This window comes from Aulostomus chinensis, chromosome 6, assembly GCF_037954235.1.
Source record: "Aulostomus chinensis isolate RoL2024-O1b breed Wild chromosome 6, RoL_Achi_v1.0, whole genome shotgun sequence".
In the NCBI taxonomy this organism is placed as follows: Eukaryota; Metazoa; Chordata; class Actinopteri; order Syngnathiformes; family Aulostomidae; genus Aulostomus; species Aulostomus chinensis.
Window position 1 is genome coordinate 11,985,753 of NC_141325.1, and position 21,698 is coordinate 12,007,450.

The following is a 21,698-nucleotide window of genomic DNA, read 5'->3' on the forward strand; positions in this document are numbered from 1 at the left end:
GGCACTCAAGGCTCACAGTCAGTGCTTTTCTGCATATTATGACAGATATCCCTGCTGTTTACTGTGAAATATGGTGTCAGAACTGTTTAGTTGCTGCAAAAATGTCATTTTGTGTCATGTTTTATTACAATTTTTTTCTCTATTTCAGAACCCTACTTTGTCCAGGCAGTCGATTATGGGGACTTCATCTATTTTTTCTTCCGGGAAATTGCTATGGAATACAACACAATGGGAAAGGTAAGCCCAGACCCTATTCTTATGCTACTGTTTGAACTCTAATCAGAGGTGACTTCCTATTTACCAGGGGAACCAGGAAGGAAACTAACAGGATAAGGGTGTATCACGTAACTGGAGGGAAGCTTTCAGGAGCTGTAAAGTGGCCAAATGTTTTCAGTAACAGACAAAGCCGAACAGGATGAGGAACCTAAAATAGATTCAAAAAGAAAAATCGGTGAATGTCTGGAGATCCTTTTTTGAAGTCTAAAAATACATTTTGAATTGCATGTCCGCATCCGTCTGATATTGCTCCAGTTTGACCTATCGTCTCATTGTCTCCCAAGAGGAATTCCACCCCAAGTGTCTCTGAGAAATGAGCTGGAATATAGAAGAGAAGAAGAAGAAGGCTTCTTTCACACCAGAGGGACAGTAACATACATCCTCTATTAATCCCCTCAATTCAGTTTTGGACCCTTTCTTGATAAAGTTTAATTGGATACCATGAAGAAGAAAATGTGTTATGGAAATGAATCACTCAATATGTGTTTTCACAGAATAGATGAAAGGAAACACATAAGAGACAGTGAGAAATAGAGAGGACGGATGAGAACAGAGGCGAGGTAACGAGAAACACAGAAATAATGGATTCGCTGCCAGAAGTGACAGGCATGTGTTATACAGAGCATGAATACAGATCAGGCCTCTCAATCTGCTGGCTGTTTTGAAAGCAGTGTCAGTATAATTATCCATGTGGTGTTAGAACTGATTGCTGTGGAGAGTAATTTAACTTTTGCAGAATGATATTTATGCATTATTATACAATTGATTTGCTCTTCCTTGACAATTTCAAAAGATAACAATTTCATTTCTGCTTGTGTTATAAAAAAGAAAAAAGAAAATATTGAACCTCTGGTTCTCTCCAACAGGGCAATTTCTTAACTACCTTTTCTGTCCTAAGTTTTATAGATAGTTCATACTCAACTGCAATCATTTTTTTCATTTCAACATTTCTGAACATGTTTCACTCTGGTTCACTCTTTTGAAAGTTTTTAATGAGCTCCTCTTAACAGCAAATTTGGGGAACCCTGCTTGTCTGGTGCTCTGAGACTTGCTGACTTTGACACTGTGGACTGTAGAATTATTATTTTTTTATCAAATCTGTGTGTAGATTTCAGAGTACCAAATGGTTTCAGTCTTACATAAGAGGAATTTCTGAGTTCATCCACGGCCCAAGTATCCTATGGAGTCCCACAAGGCTCCATTTCAGGCCTTATTCTCTTTTCTACTACATATATTCCCTCTTGGGGTCCATTATTAAAAACGTAATACTAACTTTTGCCAATGAGATTCCTATCGTTGATTCAGTGAGGCTAGTAGTGTATGCATTTTTTACTTAACTGAATCAAAAATATGAACAGGTTTCATAATCTTAAGGGAAATAAAGATAAATAATTATGTTTGCATGTCTTTGTCAGCTGGTCAATTCCAGTGCAGCACACATGTTTGGAGATTTTAAGAAAATATTTGTAAATTTTATTTCATCGTGACAGGAACACTGTAACTTCATGTGGGAGTTGAACAGACGTCTCTTTGTCAGGTCCAGCTGGTGCAAAATGCAGTGGCTAGCCTTCTAATCGGAAAAAGAAATGATGATGATGATTGTACACTATTGGCCTCCCTACACTGGCTTCCTCTCCGGTTTGGAATTGAGTTTATTTTATTGCTTATTTTTAAGGTTTAAAATGGACTGGTGCCAATTTAGGTACTGTAACTTAACTCTTTCACTCTTTATCTCCTTTCATACTCGTCTGATTGGATGATATACAACTGGATGCTCCTGGATGTTCTCAGATCTAGACTTGTATAATGTATATAATCTGTGGTTCTTTTACACGAGCTGCAGAAAACAAGTTGACACTGACATTTATTGTGAAATCTACTGTGATGGTTTTGTGTTTGTTCTCCTAGTGATGTTAGATCGTAACAGTGTTATCAGGATAAATATTACTTTACTCAAGTAAATTAACAAGCCTGGAGTAATGTATTTGTTAGCATGAAAGTGAGCTGTATATTTGCCCAAGTTACTCACTGATAAACCAGTGTGCCGCTATCATCCGTGAGTTGAAATGTGACGAGAGGAACAGTAATCTGTAAAGCTGACATAATTCCATATTCAACTGACAGTGTCACCTGTGCTGTTGTAATACATTTCTGTAATCTCAAGGTCCCCTAATCTCACAGTAATGTGTGCATATACGCGTGTGTGTGTGTGTGTCTGTCTGTCTGTCTGTCTGTCTGTCTGTTTTTAATGCATGTTCGCTCCCATTTGCTCTGTTTACTCTACGTTGCAATTTTCAGTTCAGGGTTCGATTTATTGCTGTTAATTATAGAGTGACAACAACTAATTACAACACTGACTACACAATCTTATGGCAGAGTTGTAATTATTGAGCAGGCTTCAACTGAAGCTGTGTACATTTTCTTATCTCGTGCTATTTTCTGTTGCCAGGTTGTGAATTGTTAACAGCTTATCTATTCACCAAATTACTCATCCGTCTTTAATTTGCTATAAAGCGATGGAATTCTGGATTATGATCTGCAGGGTCTATGATGATATCACTTGAGAAATTAAATCTATATTCTTGATGGAAAACAATGAGTAAATGTGCCATTAACATATTAAAAATGCAAAGTTGAGCGGCTGGAAAATGATGTGAGCATTATTGCTTGTTATGGATTACATTTTCTAGTTTTAATAACTGAAATTCAATTCTATTTAGATGGATCCAATCCCTAACAGAAGTTGGAAGGCACTTTTCTCATAAAAAAGTCGAGACAATGCCCTTTATGAATGTTGTGGAAACACAAAATTTCTCCATTGAGGAAAAACTCCCTTTTATCAGGAACAAATCTTTATTGGAAATAGACACAGGGTGGGATGAAATTTGCCTTGACAACTAACAAACTGACAAAAAGAATATAAAGTCCGTCAATAGTAATCTTCCTCTTTGGTGTTTTGGTCAGGTGGTGTTTCCTCGAGTGGCCAGGGTTTGTAAGAACGACCGAGGCGGCTCACCTCGCGTCCTGGAGAAGCAGTGGACATCGTTTCTCAAGTCTCGGCTGAACTGCTCCATCCCCGGCGACTCCCACTTCTACTTCAACATCCTGCAGGCCGTGACCGATGTCATTCACATCAACGGGAAGGATGTAGTGATGGCAACCTTCTCTACACCTTACAACAGGTACCGAGTGAACAAAACATTAAACAACTGTCAATTAACAGCAGATGGACATTATTTTGCATTTATTAATCCAATTATCTTTCATAGTTTGAAATACTTGAAAAAATACTCCCTTACGTGATGACAGTGTGACCTTTTTGAATGTTGGAAGAATGCGAGTGTGTGTTGATGTGTGCGCGCGCCTGCTTTTCCTAAATCCAGAGAATATTGGGTCAACATTTACATCTTCAGTCAAAACAGTTTTGCTGACCTTTTGACATGCAGGTGCTTAACCTTTTCATTTATTAAAAAAATTATATTCCGAGTTGCTTTCATATTCATAAGCAGGACAAGTTCTAATCTAAATTGAAAATTACCATAAAGGCATAGAGCTTGGCTGATAGCTTGCACATATTGTAATTTTCTATTTTATGACTGCTTTTTAGCAGATAAGACAATTGCTTGTGACAATGCAATTGAGCATGGTTAATGGACATTAAAACCCAGCGAAGCAGCACCTCTGAAAATTCCTACAAGCGCTGGTTTTTATCCTGGTACTTTCCATGTCACAGTGAGAGAGTGGAATTAGAGAGGACAATCCGACTGTAGGCAGCACTGTTATATTATATTATATTACATATTATACGTTATGATTATTTCTTCTAAAATAAATTGGATCCTATGGAGTAGAGACAACACTTTAAGAATGCAACATTGCTGCTTTGACAATTCTTCTTCAAATATATTCATTATCAAATCACTATACCTCTAACAAAATATGAAGTTGCGAAATTTTAACTGTTGTCAATATCACACAGATGAATAATTAGGATGATTACTTCGGTATTAACACGGTAGCTGCTGGTTTTATGTACAAATCCTTTCATATTTCCGTTCATCTGATTGAAAAGACAAGTATTTAACAACAATTTTCTCCTGAAATGCTAAAATCAACATTTTAATGTTCGAATGTTCCGCGGGTTTGGAGTTTGAGAACTTTTGCTTAAAAATATACTTTGAACAGATTACGAATGATTCTTTCACCAAATTCTTATCAATTTCACTTTTCTCATTAGAATAATTTGACTGAGAACTGCTAGTCTCTAAAGGGGCGGGACAGCAGTAAAACCTGCAGGTAAAGGAAACGACTCATTTCAGAATCGTCTCTTGTTCGTCCCAGTTCGGTAAGAGTAACTTCCAGAGGACTGTTGGGTCCTGGTGCTGGTACAGCATGCCCTTCTGCCTCCCATCTATTTGCCATTCTGTTGGTCTTCCTGGTCTAAACAGACATATGACTGTCCAACTTCCTGTGCATATAAAATTCACTTGGCAATTACTGTAATTTAGCAGCTTAGCCAAGAATTAACAGCTCTCTGACCTCTCTCTGTATAATACTTGCCTTGTGTATGCTTTCTTCCCAATGATGAGTTTAACCCATGATGCAACAGCTAGAAAATCCAACCAGCTCAAGTCAGAAAGACATTCCACTTTAAAATGAAAATGTCTAATACATAATAAACAATTCCCAGTTTTCATTTTTGCAAGAGATCGTTGAAAAAAATGGAGACGTGACTCAGCAAGCGGCAATGCATTGATTTGAGGCAGACAGAGAGGCCAGTGGCTCGCTCTCCTGCTATCACAAGATGGGTATTTTCCCCTCAAATGAAGAGCAATAACAAGATAATCTGTTGTCCATATTTCTTGCCCAACAGTGGACTGGTGATGAACTTGTTGCCTCAAGGCTTTTGGAGAAACCCTGTCTGGACTTTGAGGGAATGTGTCCTCATAAGACTTGGCAGGCACACACACACTGTAACTCATATTTAATAATATATATATCTCTATATCTCTAAATCTATCTGTCTATTTATCTATCTATATGTGTGCGTAAGAGGGAGAGAGAGAGAGAGAGAGTGAGAGAGAGAGAGCCTGAATGAACCTATGACACTTAAGTAAAAACATATTTGTTGAAGACTTTGTATGAGTTGTTATGGATATCATTCTAATATCTTAAATATTTGGACAATAAAGGTAGATGTCAGATTTGTGCTATTTTCATTTCCATTCTCAAGTGTTTATTCAATTTTGAATGGTCACAAAGTAGGAGGACTGAGTGATGTCTAAACTCCAGTGAAGAGCTGAGCAGCTAAAGTTAGCTGAACTTGCACATAGTACGGATATACAGTAGCGCATAGTGGAAATGCCTTTGTGAATGTGGCTTTTGTGTCCCCAAGATTTTTTTCCCAAGCATACATTTAAAAATAACTACCCAATTTAGAATAAGTCTTGTAAGAAAATAACTAATATAACAGAATGATCTAGACAGTGCCAACAAGCTTCATTTCCTCTCATTCATGAAAATGACTACATATATATATACACATATGCATACATATACATATACTTATACACATACATATATATACATACATATACACATATATACAGACATATACATACACATATACATATACACACACACACACACACACACACACACACACACACACACACACACACACACACACACACACACATATATATATATATATATATATATATATATATATATATATATAAACATCGTAATGAATGGAAAGATGTAAATTTTGCCAAAAAAAATACACCACCGGTAAATAATTTGTGGATTGTAACCCAGTTGCTGTGACTGGAGCTGTATGGGATGATGTAAATGCCCCTCTGAAGTGGCCCTAGCCAGAAATTCAATTATTTCAGTTCAAGTTAAAGCTGAAAAACACAATGGAAAGTCAGTTTCATGCAGGCACAAACTTTAAAAGTAGTGCGTTTCTCATTCTATAGCTTCACACAGAACTGTTTTCAACATCCTAGGAAAATGCAAGCTGCGTTTACTGTATGTTACAGTTGCTAAGCAATATTCATATATTCACTGTTTGTGGAACAAGAGCTAATGTTGGAGTATAAATATGTGGTTTAAAGAACTTGAGAGAAGGATGGAAATGATGATTTATCCATAAAATGCATCTCTTTATATAAAAGAGAATTTTTAATCTGACAATTTTGACAAGATATCAAAGGTTGCAGCTAAAATGAAGCATTCTCACTGGATTTCACCTCTCTGGAAAGGTATTCTTCATTTTCTTTGTGTTTGTGTCTTGGCAGTATTCCAGGCTCAGCAGTGTGCGCCTATGACATGGCGGAAGTGGCCAACACGTTCACAGGGCGTTTCAAAGAGCAGAAATCCCCAGACTCCACCTGGACGCCTTTTCCTGAAGAGAAGGTTCCCAAGCCAAGGTACAAAAGCAGTTAATTAGTTAGCGGACACACACACACACACACACACACACACACACACACACACACACACACACACACACTGCAGCTGCATCAAAGAAGAGCTCAGAGTATCAACAAATGAAGCATGAGATCATTTTACAGATGGTTGACTAATTCCACAAATGCACCAGCCTGATCAATCTCCCATCTATTGCGCGCTAATAAGTGTGAGCTGCTCCCTTCTCCCCAGAAAAGAAAAACAGATTACTACAAAGATCCAGTCTGTGTGTGTGTGTGTGTGTGCACACGCACGTACGTGTGCGCACGCATACAACCGAGAAAGCAGTTCCTATCTCCACATTGTATAAATAAGTGTGACTTTACCCAACTTCCCTTAAGAAGCATGTAATCACTTGCTGGTGTTCAACAAGGTCAGACATGGTAAAGATCAGATATACTTGCCGTTGTTTTTGCAGGGGTGAGATTTCTTTCTCAACCTATGTTGCTTTCAGACCTTTTTATCTGCAGACAAACAGACGGCAGGTTCAATGCCACCAAGGTTCGCCCCTGCAGCAGACTGTTCCTCCATGTGTTAGACTCACTGAATCATTTGCAGATTTTCATATTTAAGAAATGTCTGCTTCTGTTCTGCTCTACATATGCCCACACACACAAACATCGCTATACTGTAAAGCCCGGAAAATGTCATCGCAATCGCTGTTACCGCCTTTATTTATGACGACAACAAATGCTTCTGCAAGTGCAAGCATCTAATTTAACAAGGTCTATTTGAAAGTTTTAAAAGCTCACGTTTTATTTGGGAAATGTTTCCATGTAAGCTAAATGAAACTGTGTTTTTCCTTGAAAATTTCCCTTCGGAGACAGGACAGAAATGGCAACGGACAGACACAGAGATTCTCCCAATACTCAGGATAAATCGTGACTTTTATGAATTATTAACATGATTTATTTGTTTTGTGAGTCTATGCTTCATATATTTTAGTCTCAGATATTCAGTGGCCAGCTGGCTAATATATCTCAAATATGGTGAGGATGATGTGGCATGCAGGGTATAAAAGACCTCGCTGTAAAGGTGTTTTACAAGCTTTCAGAGGTGAGATGCCTGCAAAAGAGAAATGCTATCAGAAGCAGCTTCTCTTTTACAAGCATCTCACCAGCTCCCCTGCAAGAGGATAAGATAGACAGAATGTGTCCAAAAAAAAATAGACATCCTTAGTCTGACCTGCTCTTGCTGAAGCCTCTCGGAATGAGAGTAAATTAAGTCTCATTGATTTTAGGGAAATGGAACTTTCTGTCTTTTATTGGAGTTCTAGCTGTGAAAAATTGCTTCTCCCGTTATAGTCAATGCGGCAGTATTTCTTTTTGTACTTTTTCTTCAATTTCTGTCCTCCACTCTCAATTTTCTCACCGATGTTCTCATCTCCTTTCGTAGGCCGGGCAACTGCGCCGGCACTCCATCCCTGGAGAGGTACAAGGTGTCCAATGAATTCCCTGACGACACACTCAACTTCATCAAGATGCATCCTCTGATGGATGAGGCAGTGCCCTCTATAGCTAACCGGCCGTGGTTCCTCAAGACCATGGTTCGGTAAGTATCACCCCCTCCAAAGGCTGTTGTCCTCTGAGGGTCTATGCGCCACTTCAGACCAGGACAATAATGAGGTAAAGTGCTGCTGTGAGAGTCTGGCTCATTAAAACACAGTGGTACTCCTCAAACCAGCCTGTGACCTATTTTCACTGTACTGGAGAAACACTGATCTAAGACGAGCTGTTCATCTCTCACAGTGACCACATTGTGATGTGATGAAGACAGAGTCAACCAATTAAAGTTGCTTTGATGCTCAGGCAGATGAAGACATTTCACTAATAAGTGTTATTTATGTGAGGCTGGGAGGCCTGTTTCAAACGTTTTCAGTCTTTGTTGCAGATTGCTGAGAGATTTCTCTGAGAGGACACTGGAATAAAAAAAAAAAAAACTTGTTTTTTGTTCTGCGGTTGGATTAACTCCAGAGTTCCTGGAGTTAATCCAATTTCCCAAAAGCCAATGCACTGTGGCTGATGATGATCATAAAGGTCTTTCAAGCTTTTGGCTGCACCAAGCACTGACATTTCCACCAGCCTCCCGAGGAACACGACAGCACACCACCGTCCCATCGGCAAGGAAATACTAGCTGACAAAGCATTTGGTCAGAAGTAAAAAATTCTGGTCTAGATTTAAATATGAACCAGGACCCGTGTTACAAATACTTCCAAAACTTGTTGATCCTGTCTTAACTGTTTGTTAACCGTTAGGATTAGCATGATGGACAGTTACTTCGTCAATATTCTTGTACCAAATTTATTGGAAGTTTGCAAAGTTCTCCAAGTCGCATGAAACAATATTTAAGACACTGTCCACTTTTCCATGCTATAATTATGCTCACTCATTGAATCCACATGGCTACTCTTTGATTACTTTTACAGAGTAATTACAACAACGTGACCGTATTCATTGATTATTCAGTGAAGTAGGATACATGATAAAAGGTGGTGCATCTGATGCTTCCAGCAACGTAGTGCTGGTATCTGGTATTGATTGGGAATACTGAGGTCATGTGTAAGGGAAGCTATGTCCAAAGGTCACATGACATGGATTCTAGTAAAACAAAATACTTTTTTTTTTTTAAATATTGAAATAAACGTTTTGTTCTAAAATATTATATAGAATATAAAGCTGAACGAGTGATACAATCAAAACAATTTTTTTTAAATTGTTTGAAAAAGTGAGATCACATGACTTGAAGCTATTCATGAAAAAAAAAAAGCTGAAATTTCCAGGAGATGTAGAATTACGTTTGTCCATTTTCCCAACATTAAAACAAATATCAGCCCAAGCACTTAAAACGATAAGACTAGAAATTAATTAAAGAATCACTTTGCACTGGTGAGAACACCTAATGTGTAAGAAAGATGAAATATATTTAGATGTATTTAGGATTTCCTAACCAGATGTAAGATAGGATAAAGTCAGATAAGCTATGACTCCTAAAACTGAGGTTGGATTTGCTTATCCAAGACCAAATTTGGAAAAGTCCAGTGATACACTTCTCTTTATTATTCTATAAGATGGCCACTGGTTCTGAAATGCAGCTGCTCAAGGTTTGAGGTTAAAAATGCTTGCCAGATATCTGACAAGCCTCAGCGGTGATGGCACCACTTAACAGATGAGCGCCATAGAGAATTCTTCTTAGGTTTTACAAATAATTTGCATGGTATCTCATCTTGCTGGTACTTTGCTGAGGTCTGACCTACATACAGAGATGGCTTAGTTAGAATATGAACAGCTTTCCTCAAGGTTATAATTTCTACCTCTCTCATTTTAATAATGCAATGTCTCATATTAGCGACATATTAGCAACACAGCATTTGTGTCTTTACATAATCAGGATTCACGGTTTTATTTTTCCCAGTTGAGATGATGAGCAGAGCTTTGCATGCCAGTCAGAGGCAATAGTTAAAAGCATTATGTAAGCATCACGGAGGCATATGGGGGGAAGGAGTTTGAGGCCTTTTATGATATCTGCCAGTGTCTTTCTGGAGCACTATTCTTGAGCTGAAGTCAACTGGAAACAAGCTCAGTTAATAGGGTCTCATCTCTCTTACACCCTGGAGAGAGCACCCAAATACCCAGCTGGAGCTTTTTCTGCAAAGGTTTTGTTTTGTTATTTTTTTTCTGGTCGTGGGACCTCAGCTGGCTGGGCACAATTAATCAAACAGAGGAGGGAGATATTCTAAAGAATAACCCTCTTGAGATCTGAAAGACAGTGCATGTCTTTGTTACATTTCACTAAAATCCAATCCGATTGACGCGGTGCTTGGAGCTTCTGTTGTACTTGAACAGATCAAAACCATTTGACCTTCTGATTGTAGTTATGGTTTATTGGGTGAAGTACAACAATCATTTTAAAAGATATTTCAAAATTTATTAAAGTGAAGGACAAAATGTCACTGTCTTTTAATTCAATTCATCGCACCTGAAATGAATTTGCTTCTATAGTATTACTTTTCAGTTTGGAATGTTCTCCCTTGAGAATGCTCGGTGAACCAGTGAGGCCAAGAGATTCTGTTTAATCTCTTATATTTAATCTTTAATTACATCTTCATCATTTGAATAATATAAACAGAGAAGCGCCTTTTTGATAGCTAACGAAGAGACGGATACCAGTATTCATGAAGTGCACCAATTGCCCTGATGGCAGCTGTCTGGTTCTAATGTTCAGTGTTTTATTTCCAATTAAACAAAGCGCAAATGGAATTGTGTGCATGTTCACCTGGTGCTGTGCCAAACTGAGCGATCAGCAGCTGTGAATAACAAAAGGACCTCAATAATGTTGTCTGCTGCTTGACAAACTCTTATGTAAAGCTTTCCACCTGATGTGCCCTATATAATGTTTCTCATGACATAGCAATCAATTAGTGAGATTAATGAATTCCTATACCTTCTGTTCCTGTTTCCTTTTCTCAAAGCTTTTATTTCTTTATTTTGATCATTTTTATGTTGCCTGTTTTAAAAAAAACAACAACAAAAAAAATCTCTTTGAATGTGGTCCAGGATAAGGATTTTTTTTTCAGTAAGATTGAATTTATATTTATTCCCTGTTGGATTTCTTCATCACCATCTGTTGCTGTTAATGAGTAAACCTGTTGCTCTTCTGGTGGGTACGATGACGAACTCACTGAGTCATGTTTGCCTACTACGAACTGAGTTTGGTATTTCTCATTGAAGGTATCGCCTGACTCGCATCGTGGTGGACAGTGAAGCGGGTCCCCATAAGAACCACACCGTGGTCTTCCTGGGATCTGAGAAAGGCATCATCCTCAAATTCCTTGCCAAGATGAACAACGGCTTCCTCAACGATAGCCTGTTCCTGGAGGAGCTCAACGTCTACAACCCCGACAAGTACGTTCCCCCGGCTTCACATGTTTGATAGTGGTGAGACACTGAAAGATGGAAACACGTGGATACTGTTGCTAAAAAACGAAGGTCAGTGATTGCATATATGTGTAACAGAGACAGTGTGTTTCCAACCCTCTCCCTACTGAGCCAACCCAACAAACCCACCGGCCCCATCAGTACCAGTCGGTTCCCCTGACCCAAGCTATGTAGTGAAGCCAGCCAGCCAGATGGCTACTCTATCATTTAAAAGAGTTTTATCAGGTTACACTCTGCCCGACCACAGCTACTAAATTTAAAGGCATAGACCCTAAAGCTCTGGATAACGTAGAGCTGTGGCTCATGACCACAATGGAGACCAGCTCCTCCAAAACCTTGGCTGATTAAAGGAAACAGACACACACACACACACACACACACACACACACACACACACACACACACACACACTGAGGTCTGTGTTTGTCTTCAGAGCCAGTCTTTCTCTCTCTCTCTCTCTCTCTCTCTCTCTGATACATTACACAGCTGTGGGCGCACGTATGGATGTGTGTCTTCAGGAATGAGTTGGTTACGGTGGGTAGAGCGAGTTAAACATTTCTCAGTCTTTGGAATAAAAATGAAAAAAGGAAAAAAAAAAATCAGCCACAGTGCAACCCTTCCAGAGCAAATATTTAGTTGAGGGGTTATAGATGAGAGGGAATGAAGGGCAGTACAAACAGGGGAAAGAACAAAGGTGGGGAATATGTTATTGTGTTAGACAGATGAGAAGAAGTAGAAGTGAAGGAGACTAAAAACTTGACAGGAGAGCTTTCAAGGTTGCTGCTGTTGTTATCCGACATGCTGTAGCCATGTGACGAACCTTATGGAGGGGAATGAAGGGCAGACCCTTCTTCCGTTCCTCTCTACTATCTCTATCCCCCCTCTTTGTTTCACCCTGTTTAACTACGGCCATGAATGTCGGCTGCTGGCCATCTGGATTTACAAGAGTACAGTAAGTGACTTTCCCAAACACTCTCTCCTCTGGCTGCTGCTGGCTGGATCAGCTCAGGCCCGATTGCCGTGCATTACCCAGTGTAGATGGACTCTAAGCCCTAATTGAGAATGTTAATGCGGCACCAGAGCGCTGCAAAGGCGAGATTAAATCCCAGGAGCTGGATGGCGGGATGGCGAGAGGAAAGGATGGAGAGAAAGACTAGAAAGATGCTTGACACGCCCAAAGGGATTAGAGTGTGCTCCTATGGGGCTGAGCAGACAAAGACGACTAGCAGGGATGGCGGTTTGAAAAAAAATGGTGGAGAGGGGGGAGGAGAGGGTGTTTTTACAGTTAAGTGCAGTGTTATTGCTGACTGCTCATAGTGCCCATCTGTCTATCTGTTGTATCTGTATCGCCCCTGTCGTTATACCTCTTTATCTCCCGCTCTGTCCCTGACCCCATGTTCTTGATCCAGCATTATCTCTGTGCTTGCTGGCCTCGCAGTTTGTCTCTCTTGCCACATCTTAATCCTTCTTTTTTATCTCTTTAATTGAGCAATCAAATCTTGTTTTGTAACTTTCTGTGTACCCCTCATTATTAAACTTTTCGCCAGGCTTCTAAACACCAATATCGATTTACCCTACTTTCTTTTTCTCATCCTCTTCCTTGCAGGTGCAGCATAGACGGCGTGGAAGACAAGCGCATCGTCGGGATGCAGATAGACAGCAGGAGCCACGCTCTGTGGGTTGCGTTCACCTCCTGTGTGGTTAAAGTGCCGCTGTCTCGATGCGAAAGGCATGGAAGATGCAAGAAGTAAGTTTCATGTCTCCAATAGCCATTTGATCCTCTTTGCCAACGTGCAATATGTTGCAGGGCTGAACTGTGTTTTGTTTGCTCTGCAGGTCCTGTATCGCCTCCAGAGATCCGTACTGTGGTTGGGTGTCGGAAGGAGCCTGCAGACAAGTTGTTGGCAACAGCAAGTAAGTTAACACAGGCATTTGCACAGTGCGAGGAGATATTTCAGATATCCACACTTGAGAAAGTGATTCATTTTCAAAGTTAAAGGTGCAATCAGTTATTCAAACTAATTTTGGACATATTTTTCAGAAATATTTCTCATTCTTTTTTTGCACTGTGTAAACACAAACCTGGCTCAAGACACCCAACACTCCTTTGGCCAATAAACATTTTTCACCTGCTTGGACAGACCTCACATTCTTTGCCCTGGAATGAGACACCTCCCTCTCTGTAACTGTACTCGTCCCATTGACCTTCACACCATAGTTTACACCCTGATTATTTTCTTTTTTGATCCTTGTTCTTTTAAAATTCCCTAAACACTTATCCTCCATGTACCGGTGATAGGAGAGTATCAGTTACTAAAAACAAAGGCCACGCAAATGCTTGGCTAAGACTTTGTCTTGGAAAAGTATTTTGCCTCAACACACTGTTAAATATTAACAGGCAAACCTGCTACAATCCTACGAAAAGAGAAATATCGACAGTATTTCATCACCGTAAAAGCAGCTTCCCTTTATCTGAGCCTAGTATTGTGGAATTGGGGACTCAACCACATTGCTCTCTGGCTCAGCAGGTCCACTTGTTTGTGTTGTTGCATTTGTTTGGTTGCTGAGATCTCAACAAACTTTCTCCAGAATTGCTGACTCTATCTTTAAGTAGCTTGAATTTGGGGCACTTTCTCTGCTTGAAAAATATCCTATGTTTTGTTCGAAGCATGTGTACATTACAGTGTACCATCACCCTCACCTTGCTGAAAACTCAGCGGCGCATTCCTCCGATGTTTAATCAAAGCTAAGAAATAAGAAATTGCACTTTATAAAATCAACCTCAACAGCCCACTTTCTAACCCCTGATTAAATGAGAATGAATTTGAACATTGAGCTGCTTTTATTGTTAGACCTCTGCCTTCTTTTATTTTGTGTGACAGGTCATGGTTTCTTAAGCATTTTGAACAAAAACATAGTTGAATATGATTGAAAATGTCTACAATTGGAAAATATACTTACACAACCATCATCTCTTTTTTAAACATGACTCCAGTGACTTTTAAATAGTTCAACATTTTGTCACCTCTAAAATCATAGCTCAAGTGTCTTAGTTCTGCATGATGCCTGAATTAATAGGGAATTATAACTTAATCCTGGTGATTCTGAAAAGCCTGATACTCGTACTTTCCAATTTTTATAATACAATGTCCCACCTTCTTTGTCATGCCTGGTGGCATTCGTCTCTGTGTCTGTGATCTTTCTAATTTTATGGTGTGTAAGTGCAATTTCCCTCAGCTGAAGGCTGTTGGAAGGACGGATGGAAGAAAAGTGTTGTTTGCCCTGGGCTCGGGGTTGGGTGCGCGGGCTGAGTAACACTCAATGGTCATGGTAACTATAATTTGTGGCCGTAGCTACGACACAGACTCAGCTTATGCTTTCTGAACAAACAGCATATGGAGTTCTGTGGTGGGAAAAACATTTTACAGATGAAGTCATAACAAAAGGACCAGAGCTCCAGTGGCTATTTGACGTTGAATAAATTTGATCCCCCTGCTGCAAAATGATTGGTCTGACATGCCAATACACCAAAAGCAAACACGCACACACGCACACGCACACACACACGCACACGCACACTAACCATCCTAATATTATTTTGTGAAGCTGAGCGGGTGGACTGTTGTGATTGAGTTTCCACTTAAGAGCAGAAGCTGACACAGAGGCATTAAGAGGGCACATGACCCTGCACCTTTACTTTATCATATTTCTAAGTGAGAGGGAGCGGGGGGATTAGTCCCGGTACGATGTGCTGGTGTTTGGCGACCTATTCAAGGCATTTGGTAAGACAGAGGAAGGGATGAGACAATAGTAGGGGGCATTTAAATTTTGGAAAAAAAAAAGGTTTGCTCACACAAATGGTTCCCTCAGGAGAGTCAGCCTCTCTTCCCTCATCTCCCTTTCTTACCTTTTCTTTTTCTCATTAAAATAAAAACCCTCTTGCACCGCTCTCCCCTATTTCCTTCTCTTGCTATTTGCTGACCTATCCATCTAGCACATTTTGCAAACAATGGACATATACAATATCAATATTTTTGAACAAAAATATGGCGCATATCGACATTTCTGACAAGGGCTCTTCGTATATTTTGCAAGGAAGTCCAGGTTGGGGTGAAGGATGAGTCCAACAAATGCCAGACTTTACATTTAGAGGCTGTTGTTAGAGCTCTGTTTTCAACTACAAGTTTCATGACCTAAACTCAACCTGGTAACAGGGAACTGGTAACACACCAGCACCAGGAAGTGATCAAGTTGTGCCACTGATGTGTTTTTCACAGCAACCACAGCCTGGTTTTGCAGATTGCTATTTAATTGTGTTATCTTGGGAATAATAATGAACCATTATAGTAGTCATGTGCAGAGCAGTGATGATTTCGGTGATGATTCAACACTTTACCAACAAATATTGACTGGACCACAGCAGAAAACTAAAGTTGAACGTTTTATTATCCAGGAACTGACGGACTGACAGATGAGGTTTTTAAGCGGGACTAAGTTTAGTCAATAAAGTGTTTTACAAGTGTAAAGCTAAACAAACATTAACTGTGGCGTTGGCACACCCACAATCTTTCATGAGTGAATTTAAGTGCAACGAGCTTGGATTTCAGTTATAAGTTATGCAAAAATGTATAAGGCCGCTGATCTTTCTCGTTACCTTCCATTCTTGTCCGTGCGTCTATTTTTATCCATCGTTCTGTTTCTATCTTTCCTCTGACATATTCTTCCTCTCTTGTATGCCTCCCCTCCTTTCTTCTTCCATCTGGCCTCGGCGCTCGTGTGCCAGCTTTCCCATGTGGAGTTATGCCTCTTATACCCGCTGCCTATAAACAGCTTGGACTCTGGTCTCCTGCAATATGGTCTCCAGTCACCCTCCCCTGTTCATTCATACCGAGTCTTTGTGCTTGTTATTATGTGAACTAGATAGAGTACTCCGTGGGTCTGTTTACTAATCAGCACATGAAGAATACTACATTAGTTATCAAGCCTTCATCACACTCACACACTCTGACTTTTTTTTTTGATTCGGTGTGGGGTCTTTGACTGATTTCACATTCACATAGAGTCTGTTATTACCCAGTGAATGAGTTGTGAGTGAATGTCTTTACTGCTGTCATTGCTTTGTAAATCAAAGCCGTGAATCAAAATGAATGGGCGACTTTGAGGAAACATTATGCACTCTTATTGTACTTTGTATGTACAGTATATTAAGTCCCGGGATGCCCATTCACTTCTGGTATGAATAATTAATGATATTATGCCTGACCTGCATTTCAGCAACAGAGTCCCCTCTGTACAACCACACATCTCACATTATAATATTGTGAGATAATATAAAATGTGGCCCTTGGCGGCCTCCGCTTAAATACAGTGCAGAATCTGATTTAAATATTTATTATAGTTACATTACAGCAGGATATTAACCCTGAGCTGAACTGTCTGCAGTGTCAAATCTTCAACACGCTGAACTTGGGCTGCTATAAATCAGCCACTATGGGACCTTAAGTGGAGGATCACATTATGGTTTATTCACTCTCAGGTGTGCAAATGTAGACCCAGACGCTTGTGTGACTACTCATTGTTAATTCATCTGGCAACCAGGGAGTTTAGAGGCGTAACCTTTATGATCTTCAGCACAACCTCACCACTGTCTGTAATGTTACCGTCATCCTACGTTGGGAACCATAATGTTGTCATTGTTTCAGACAATATTTGGCATTCCTGGTAGGGTGAGGGTTTATGAGGGTAAATCCCGTAGATGCCAAGAATGCTTGCATGGCATTTGTGCTTAGACGGGGGGTTTAACTGTGAAACTCTGCGTCTGCTTTGTGATTATAACTGTGTATCATGAGCAAAATCAGATAAGCGGATTAAATGTACCCTCAGATATGAATAGAGGATGCTGCTGCTGTTGTTGTTTTGTGTGGCTGTTATTGCATGAAAATGTCTTCACAGTCCCAGTTAAGGTGTCTAAAACATAAATATACATGAAGTTTGACTTTCCAGCTGCCTGAACATCTGAAGTCCAATTTTCTTTCTTTCAAGAATCCTGTACTTGTCCTTGTGTCAGGTTTTATGCTTTCATGTCAGATCATGGGATACGGGGTGATGCATTTTTTGGGAAACCCTTCTTCATGGAATAATAGTGGCCAGTGGTGGATGAGGAAGATGAGAGGCGAGTGGACAGGCAGGAGGAGGAGGAGGTGGAGAGGAGCAGCGAGGAAGGGGGGTGGTGAGGAGGACTGTGAAAAGCTGTCATGCGTGACTGTGATCCTGGTTGACAGTTGGTCCGCTCTGTTTCACAGATCTCCTTACTGCCTGCTTGGTGGTCTTTGAGGAAGAAAACAGGTCTCTGTACAGATTGCATCAGAAAATTCTGTCTCCAAACCCCCCCCCCCCCCTCGTTTTTTCGCTCTTCTTCTGTGTCATATGATGGCCCTCAAGCCTGGTTACCCCTCACTGCCCTGGTGTTGGCCCGTGTGATTGGGACTACAACCTCATATCTCAACAGAACCTCCAGATGTCAGATCCTGAGGAATACAGAGAAAAGACTGAACAAATTGACAGACTCTTTTGTTTCCTTAAAATATTGAGTATTAACATTGTGCAATATTTTTATTGCAGTCAAACACAACATACATCTTTTGGTATCAACACTACTTGCAGTGAGTCCTGAGGCAATTATGGATTTTCATCCTGCAAACATCCTTCATAACCACTGATTTTACACCTCCAGGGCATCTGCAAGGTGTTCTTTGATTTTGTTCCACTACAAGGCTTCCTTCAGCCCTCACTGTATGCTTCCATACAATAGGCTCTGTGTTGAGGAAGCTTTTGTTGTCGCGTTCCTATAGCTTTGTGACTTCGTTAGGTGTGGTGAGCCTGCATGGCCTGGCCTGATTCCCGCTGCTGACCATGATGTCTCTGTTCCCTGCAGATCAGCCTTTGAGCAGGACGTGGAGCATGGTAACACAGATGGCCTGGGAGACTGCCAAAGTAAGCAGGCCCTCTTCACTCTTATCTTCTCTCTTCTTTACCCCGCCACCACCACAACCACCACCACCACCACCATTTCTCTTTTCTCTGTTAACTCGGTCTCCCTCTTTCCTCGGTCCTCTGTTTCCGTCTTCATTGCTGTCACCTTTTTCCTCTCACCCCCCTCCCCCCCATCTGTTCTGCCTTCACAATCCCTCTCTTTCAGCCTTTTCCATCCATCTGCCCCTTTCGGCTCTCATCATCTTCTGTCCTTACCCCGCTGTTTCTCTGGTCAATCGAGTTTTGTGTACCACTGGGCAATGACTGTGTTCCCTCTTGCAAACCGTTGCGATAACACAACGAAAACATTCAGCAACTCACAGGATTTTACTTGTGAGCAGTCACAGGGCACCAGGGCCCGGTTAGTAAGCCTCAACTCTCTTGAAAGGTCTCTTTCTCTTCACAACATGGGAAAGAATGGTACATTTGTAGACTGTATATTTGGTCCTTTCATCTCCAAAACAACTGAGCTGCTCGGTTTGCAAGGACTTGCAAAGAATCTTGACAATCATCTTCGTCAATTTCGAGTTAATTTTAATCTATTTACTCAGATTAAATGAAGGCAATGCCTTTTTTTCTTCAATTTCAGTGTGTTTAGTCAAGGGAAGCTTATGGAGTCGGACCCTCATTAGCTGCAGGAGCCATAAAGATCACCTCTGATTAGAAGCGAGGGGAGAATATTGAGCACTCGCTCGATTCTGCATTACTTTAAAAGTCATGGCTTTTGATCATGTTAAAGCATGCGGCAAGCAATAACATGTTTTCCTCCATTTCTTTTCTTCTACTTTCAGATACCTTTGTGGCGCTGAACGGTAAGTAGCCCACATTTACTGTAGAGGCAATCAAATAAAAGAGGGGAGCAGCAGTTCATCTCCTCTGACTATTTAACTAGAGCCACGCCTCTTCATCCAGTCAATTATTTATTCCCTCTCAAGGAAATGAAAACTCCTCCTACTTGTAAAGACGGGTTATTAAGGACTCGTGGTTTAACTGAATTTATTTCATTCCTTCTTGGTGACAGACATTCCTTTCAGTTATAAAGGTAATGAAACACGGTTGATCATTGTCACTCCAAGTAGTACTTTTCCTCATCCAGACCCTGTGTTGTGCAGAATAAAGGACAGTACAAATCAGATATAGAAACAGAAAATCAGAAAAAGATCCTGATTGTGATTCCAGTAGCTCACCCTCATTGTTAACCCCTTCCTCTGCATCCCCTCTGCAATTGCATCGATTAGCCCTGACCTTTGCTTCGGTAATTGGATGGATCTGGTTGTTAGTGGTTAAAGGCCTTGATGGTGAAGAAATGCCTCAGCGTGCACATTAAATGAGACACGTGTTGACAGAAGGAGAACGAGGGATTAAACTGGCCTGTTTTGAGTCAGGAAAAGATCAGATATGTTTTTTTTGCCAACTACGATGAAGCTTGTCCACTTGGCACACGGACGACCTGCACACTCAGAAACAAGCTCCAAAAGGCTAATGTAAACACGAGTATATGCATAAAAAAAAGCAGCCAACCCAATTTAAGTGCAGGCATCTTCTCAACATCACACAACACAAAGTCACAATCACACTTTGCTGATTGATATCATGTTCCTCAGTTAAGTAAACAGATGTGATGAGCCTACAGCTATAGCACCCACACCTACACCTTATTTTTATCTAATCAGGGGGTGCATTAACTTCAGCGAGTCTCTCCCTCTCTCTCTCTCACCTCACAGCTGTCAGATCAAAACAGTCAGATCCATACAGAATGACAAGAATAGATATTTTGAAGTTGCTCCAGCTCTCTTTTCACACCCCTGTGGCTGTACCCCCACTGTGATTCTCCCTGCTTTTGGAGATCCAGGGTCATGGAAAAAGCATCTGTGTTGTGTGCACCCTTTATAGTTGCTGAATATGCTCACACACAAGCTTGGCTGCGTGTTCCCAGGCATACAGTACTACACACTCATACACACACACTTGCACACACACACACAAAGACAACTCGCAGTGTATACCCCACAAGCGAAGCGTCGGCCATTGCCCCAGCCTCAGTGTGTATCTGTCAGTGGTTGATATGGATTTGAAGATAAATAAATGCCCCTTCTCCATTTTCCTCTTCTTTACTCCAGACTAGACACCCGCGCCTCTCTTTCAATCTGTAGAAAGAGAGGGATGTGCATCCGTCGGCAGTTTTTTTTCCTCCCCTGATCCATGGAGGAGCTCTGAGGCTTCAAGCTCTCTCTCTCTCTCTCTCTCTCTCTCTCTCTCTCTCTCTCTCTCTATGTGTGTCATCTGCCTGAATTGCACTTCCCCTGGCGGTAGGGGAATGAATTATAAAATAGGCCTGTCACACTAATCTCTCTGCCTTGGGCCAATAGTTAAATAAATCATTTTAATGATTGCCACGCCACACAGAAGAGGAGGGGGGCTTTGGGTGGTGTTGTGTGTGGGTGTATGCCGCGCGTATTCTACCAGCAGGATCAGCTTTAGACCCCCCCCCCCCCATACACACATACACTCTTCAAACACAAGCATAAACACATATTGAAAAGGCAAATACACACACCGAGTGCTGTCACCTCCTCTGTAGAAAGAGCGTGTAAAAATGGGAATTGGGGGGCTGAGCTCCTCAGAGGCTCTTGATAAAAGTGTTGTCACTCTTGATCAAGGGAGGGTTTCTCTCTTACACACGTGGCATAAATACATTATGTTAAATACAATATATAGCTTGTGCAGGATTGAGAGGGGTAGCTTAAGTGGAAATGTAGGATGGTAATGTGATTAGCATGGTTTAAAAATAAACAGAAAAAAACAGCTCAGTATTTTTTTGCACAAATTCTGCTTTGAGAAAACTGAGACGGGCAGAAAGACATTTAGAGAGACGGACACTGATGGACGGAGACGAGACGGTATATGAAAGAGTACATGAAAATTGTCAGATAATGTCAAACTTTCAGAGTCTTTACAGGGAATTCATCTAGTGTGCATCA

At 40.7% G+C, this 21,698-nt stretch overlaps 1 protein-coding gene across 3 annotated transcripts in view; it reads left to right on the forward strand.

Annotated features, from left to right (window-relative positions):
* sema6a (sema domain, transmembrane domain (TM), and cytoplasmic domain, (semaphorin) 6A) overlaps positions 1-21,698 on the forward strand; it is a 106,968-nt gene that overhangs the window by 67,625 nt on the left and 17,645 nt on the right. For 2 of the 3 annotated variants that reach the window (XM_086206483.1, XM_086206484.1), the window contains exons 9-17: positions 149-237; positions 3,241-3,458; positions 6,579-6,710; positions 8,146-8,301; positions 11,479-11,652; positions 13,292-13,432; positions 13,522-13,599; positions 18,620-18,678; positions 19,509-19,529. In XM_086206483.1, the coding sequence (XP_086062609.1) occupies positions 149-237; positions 3,241-3,458; positions 6,579-6,710; positions 8,146-8,301; positions 11,479-11,652; positions 13,292-13,432; positions 13,522-13,599; positions 18,620-18,678; positions 19,509-19,529 (1,068 nt within the window). Of the gene's footprint in view, positions 1-148; positions 238-3,240; positions 3,459-6,578; positions 6,711-8,145; positions 8,302-11,478; positions 11,653-13,291; positions 13,433-13,521; positions 13,600-18,619; positions 18,679-19,508; positions 19,530-19,738; positions 19,760-21,698 lie in introns of all 3 variants that reach the window. The other variant, XM_086206482.1, reaches the window with a different exon arrangement.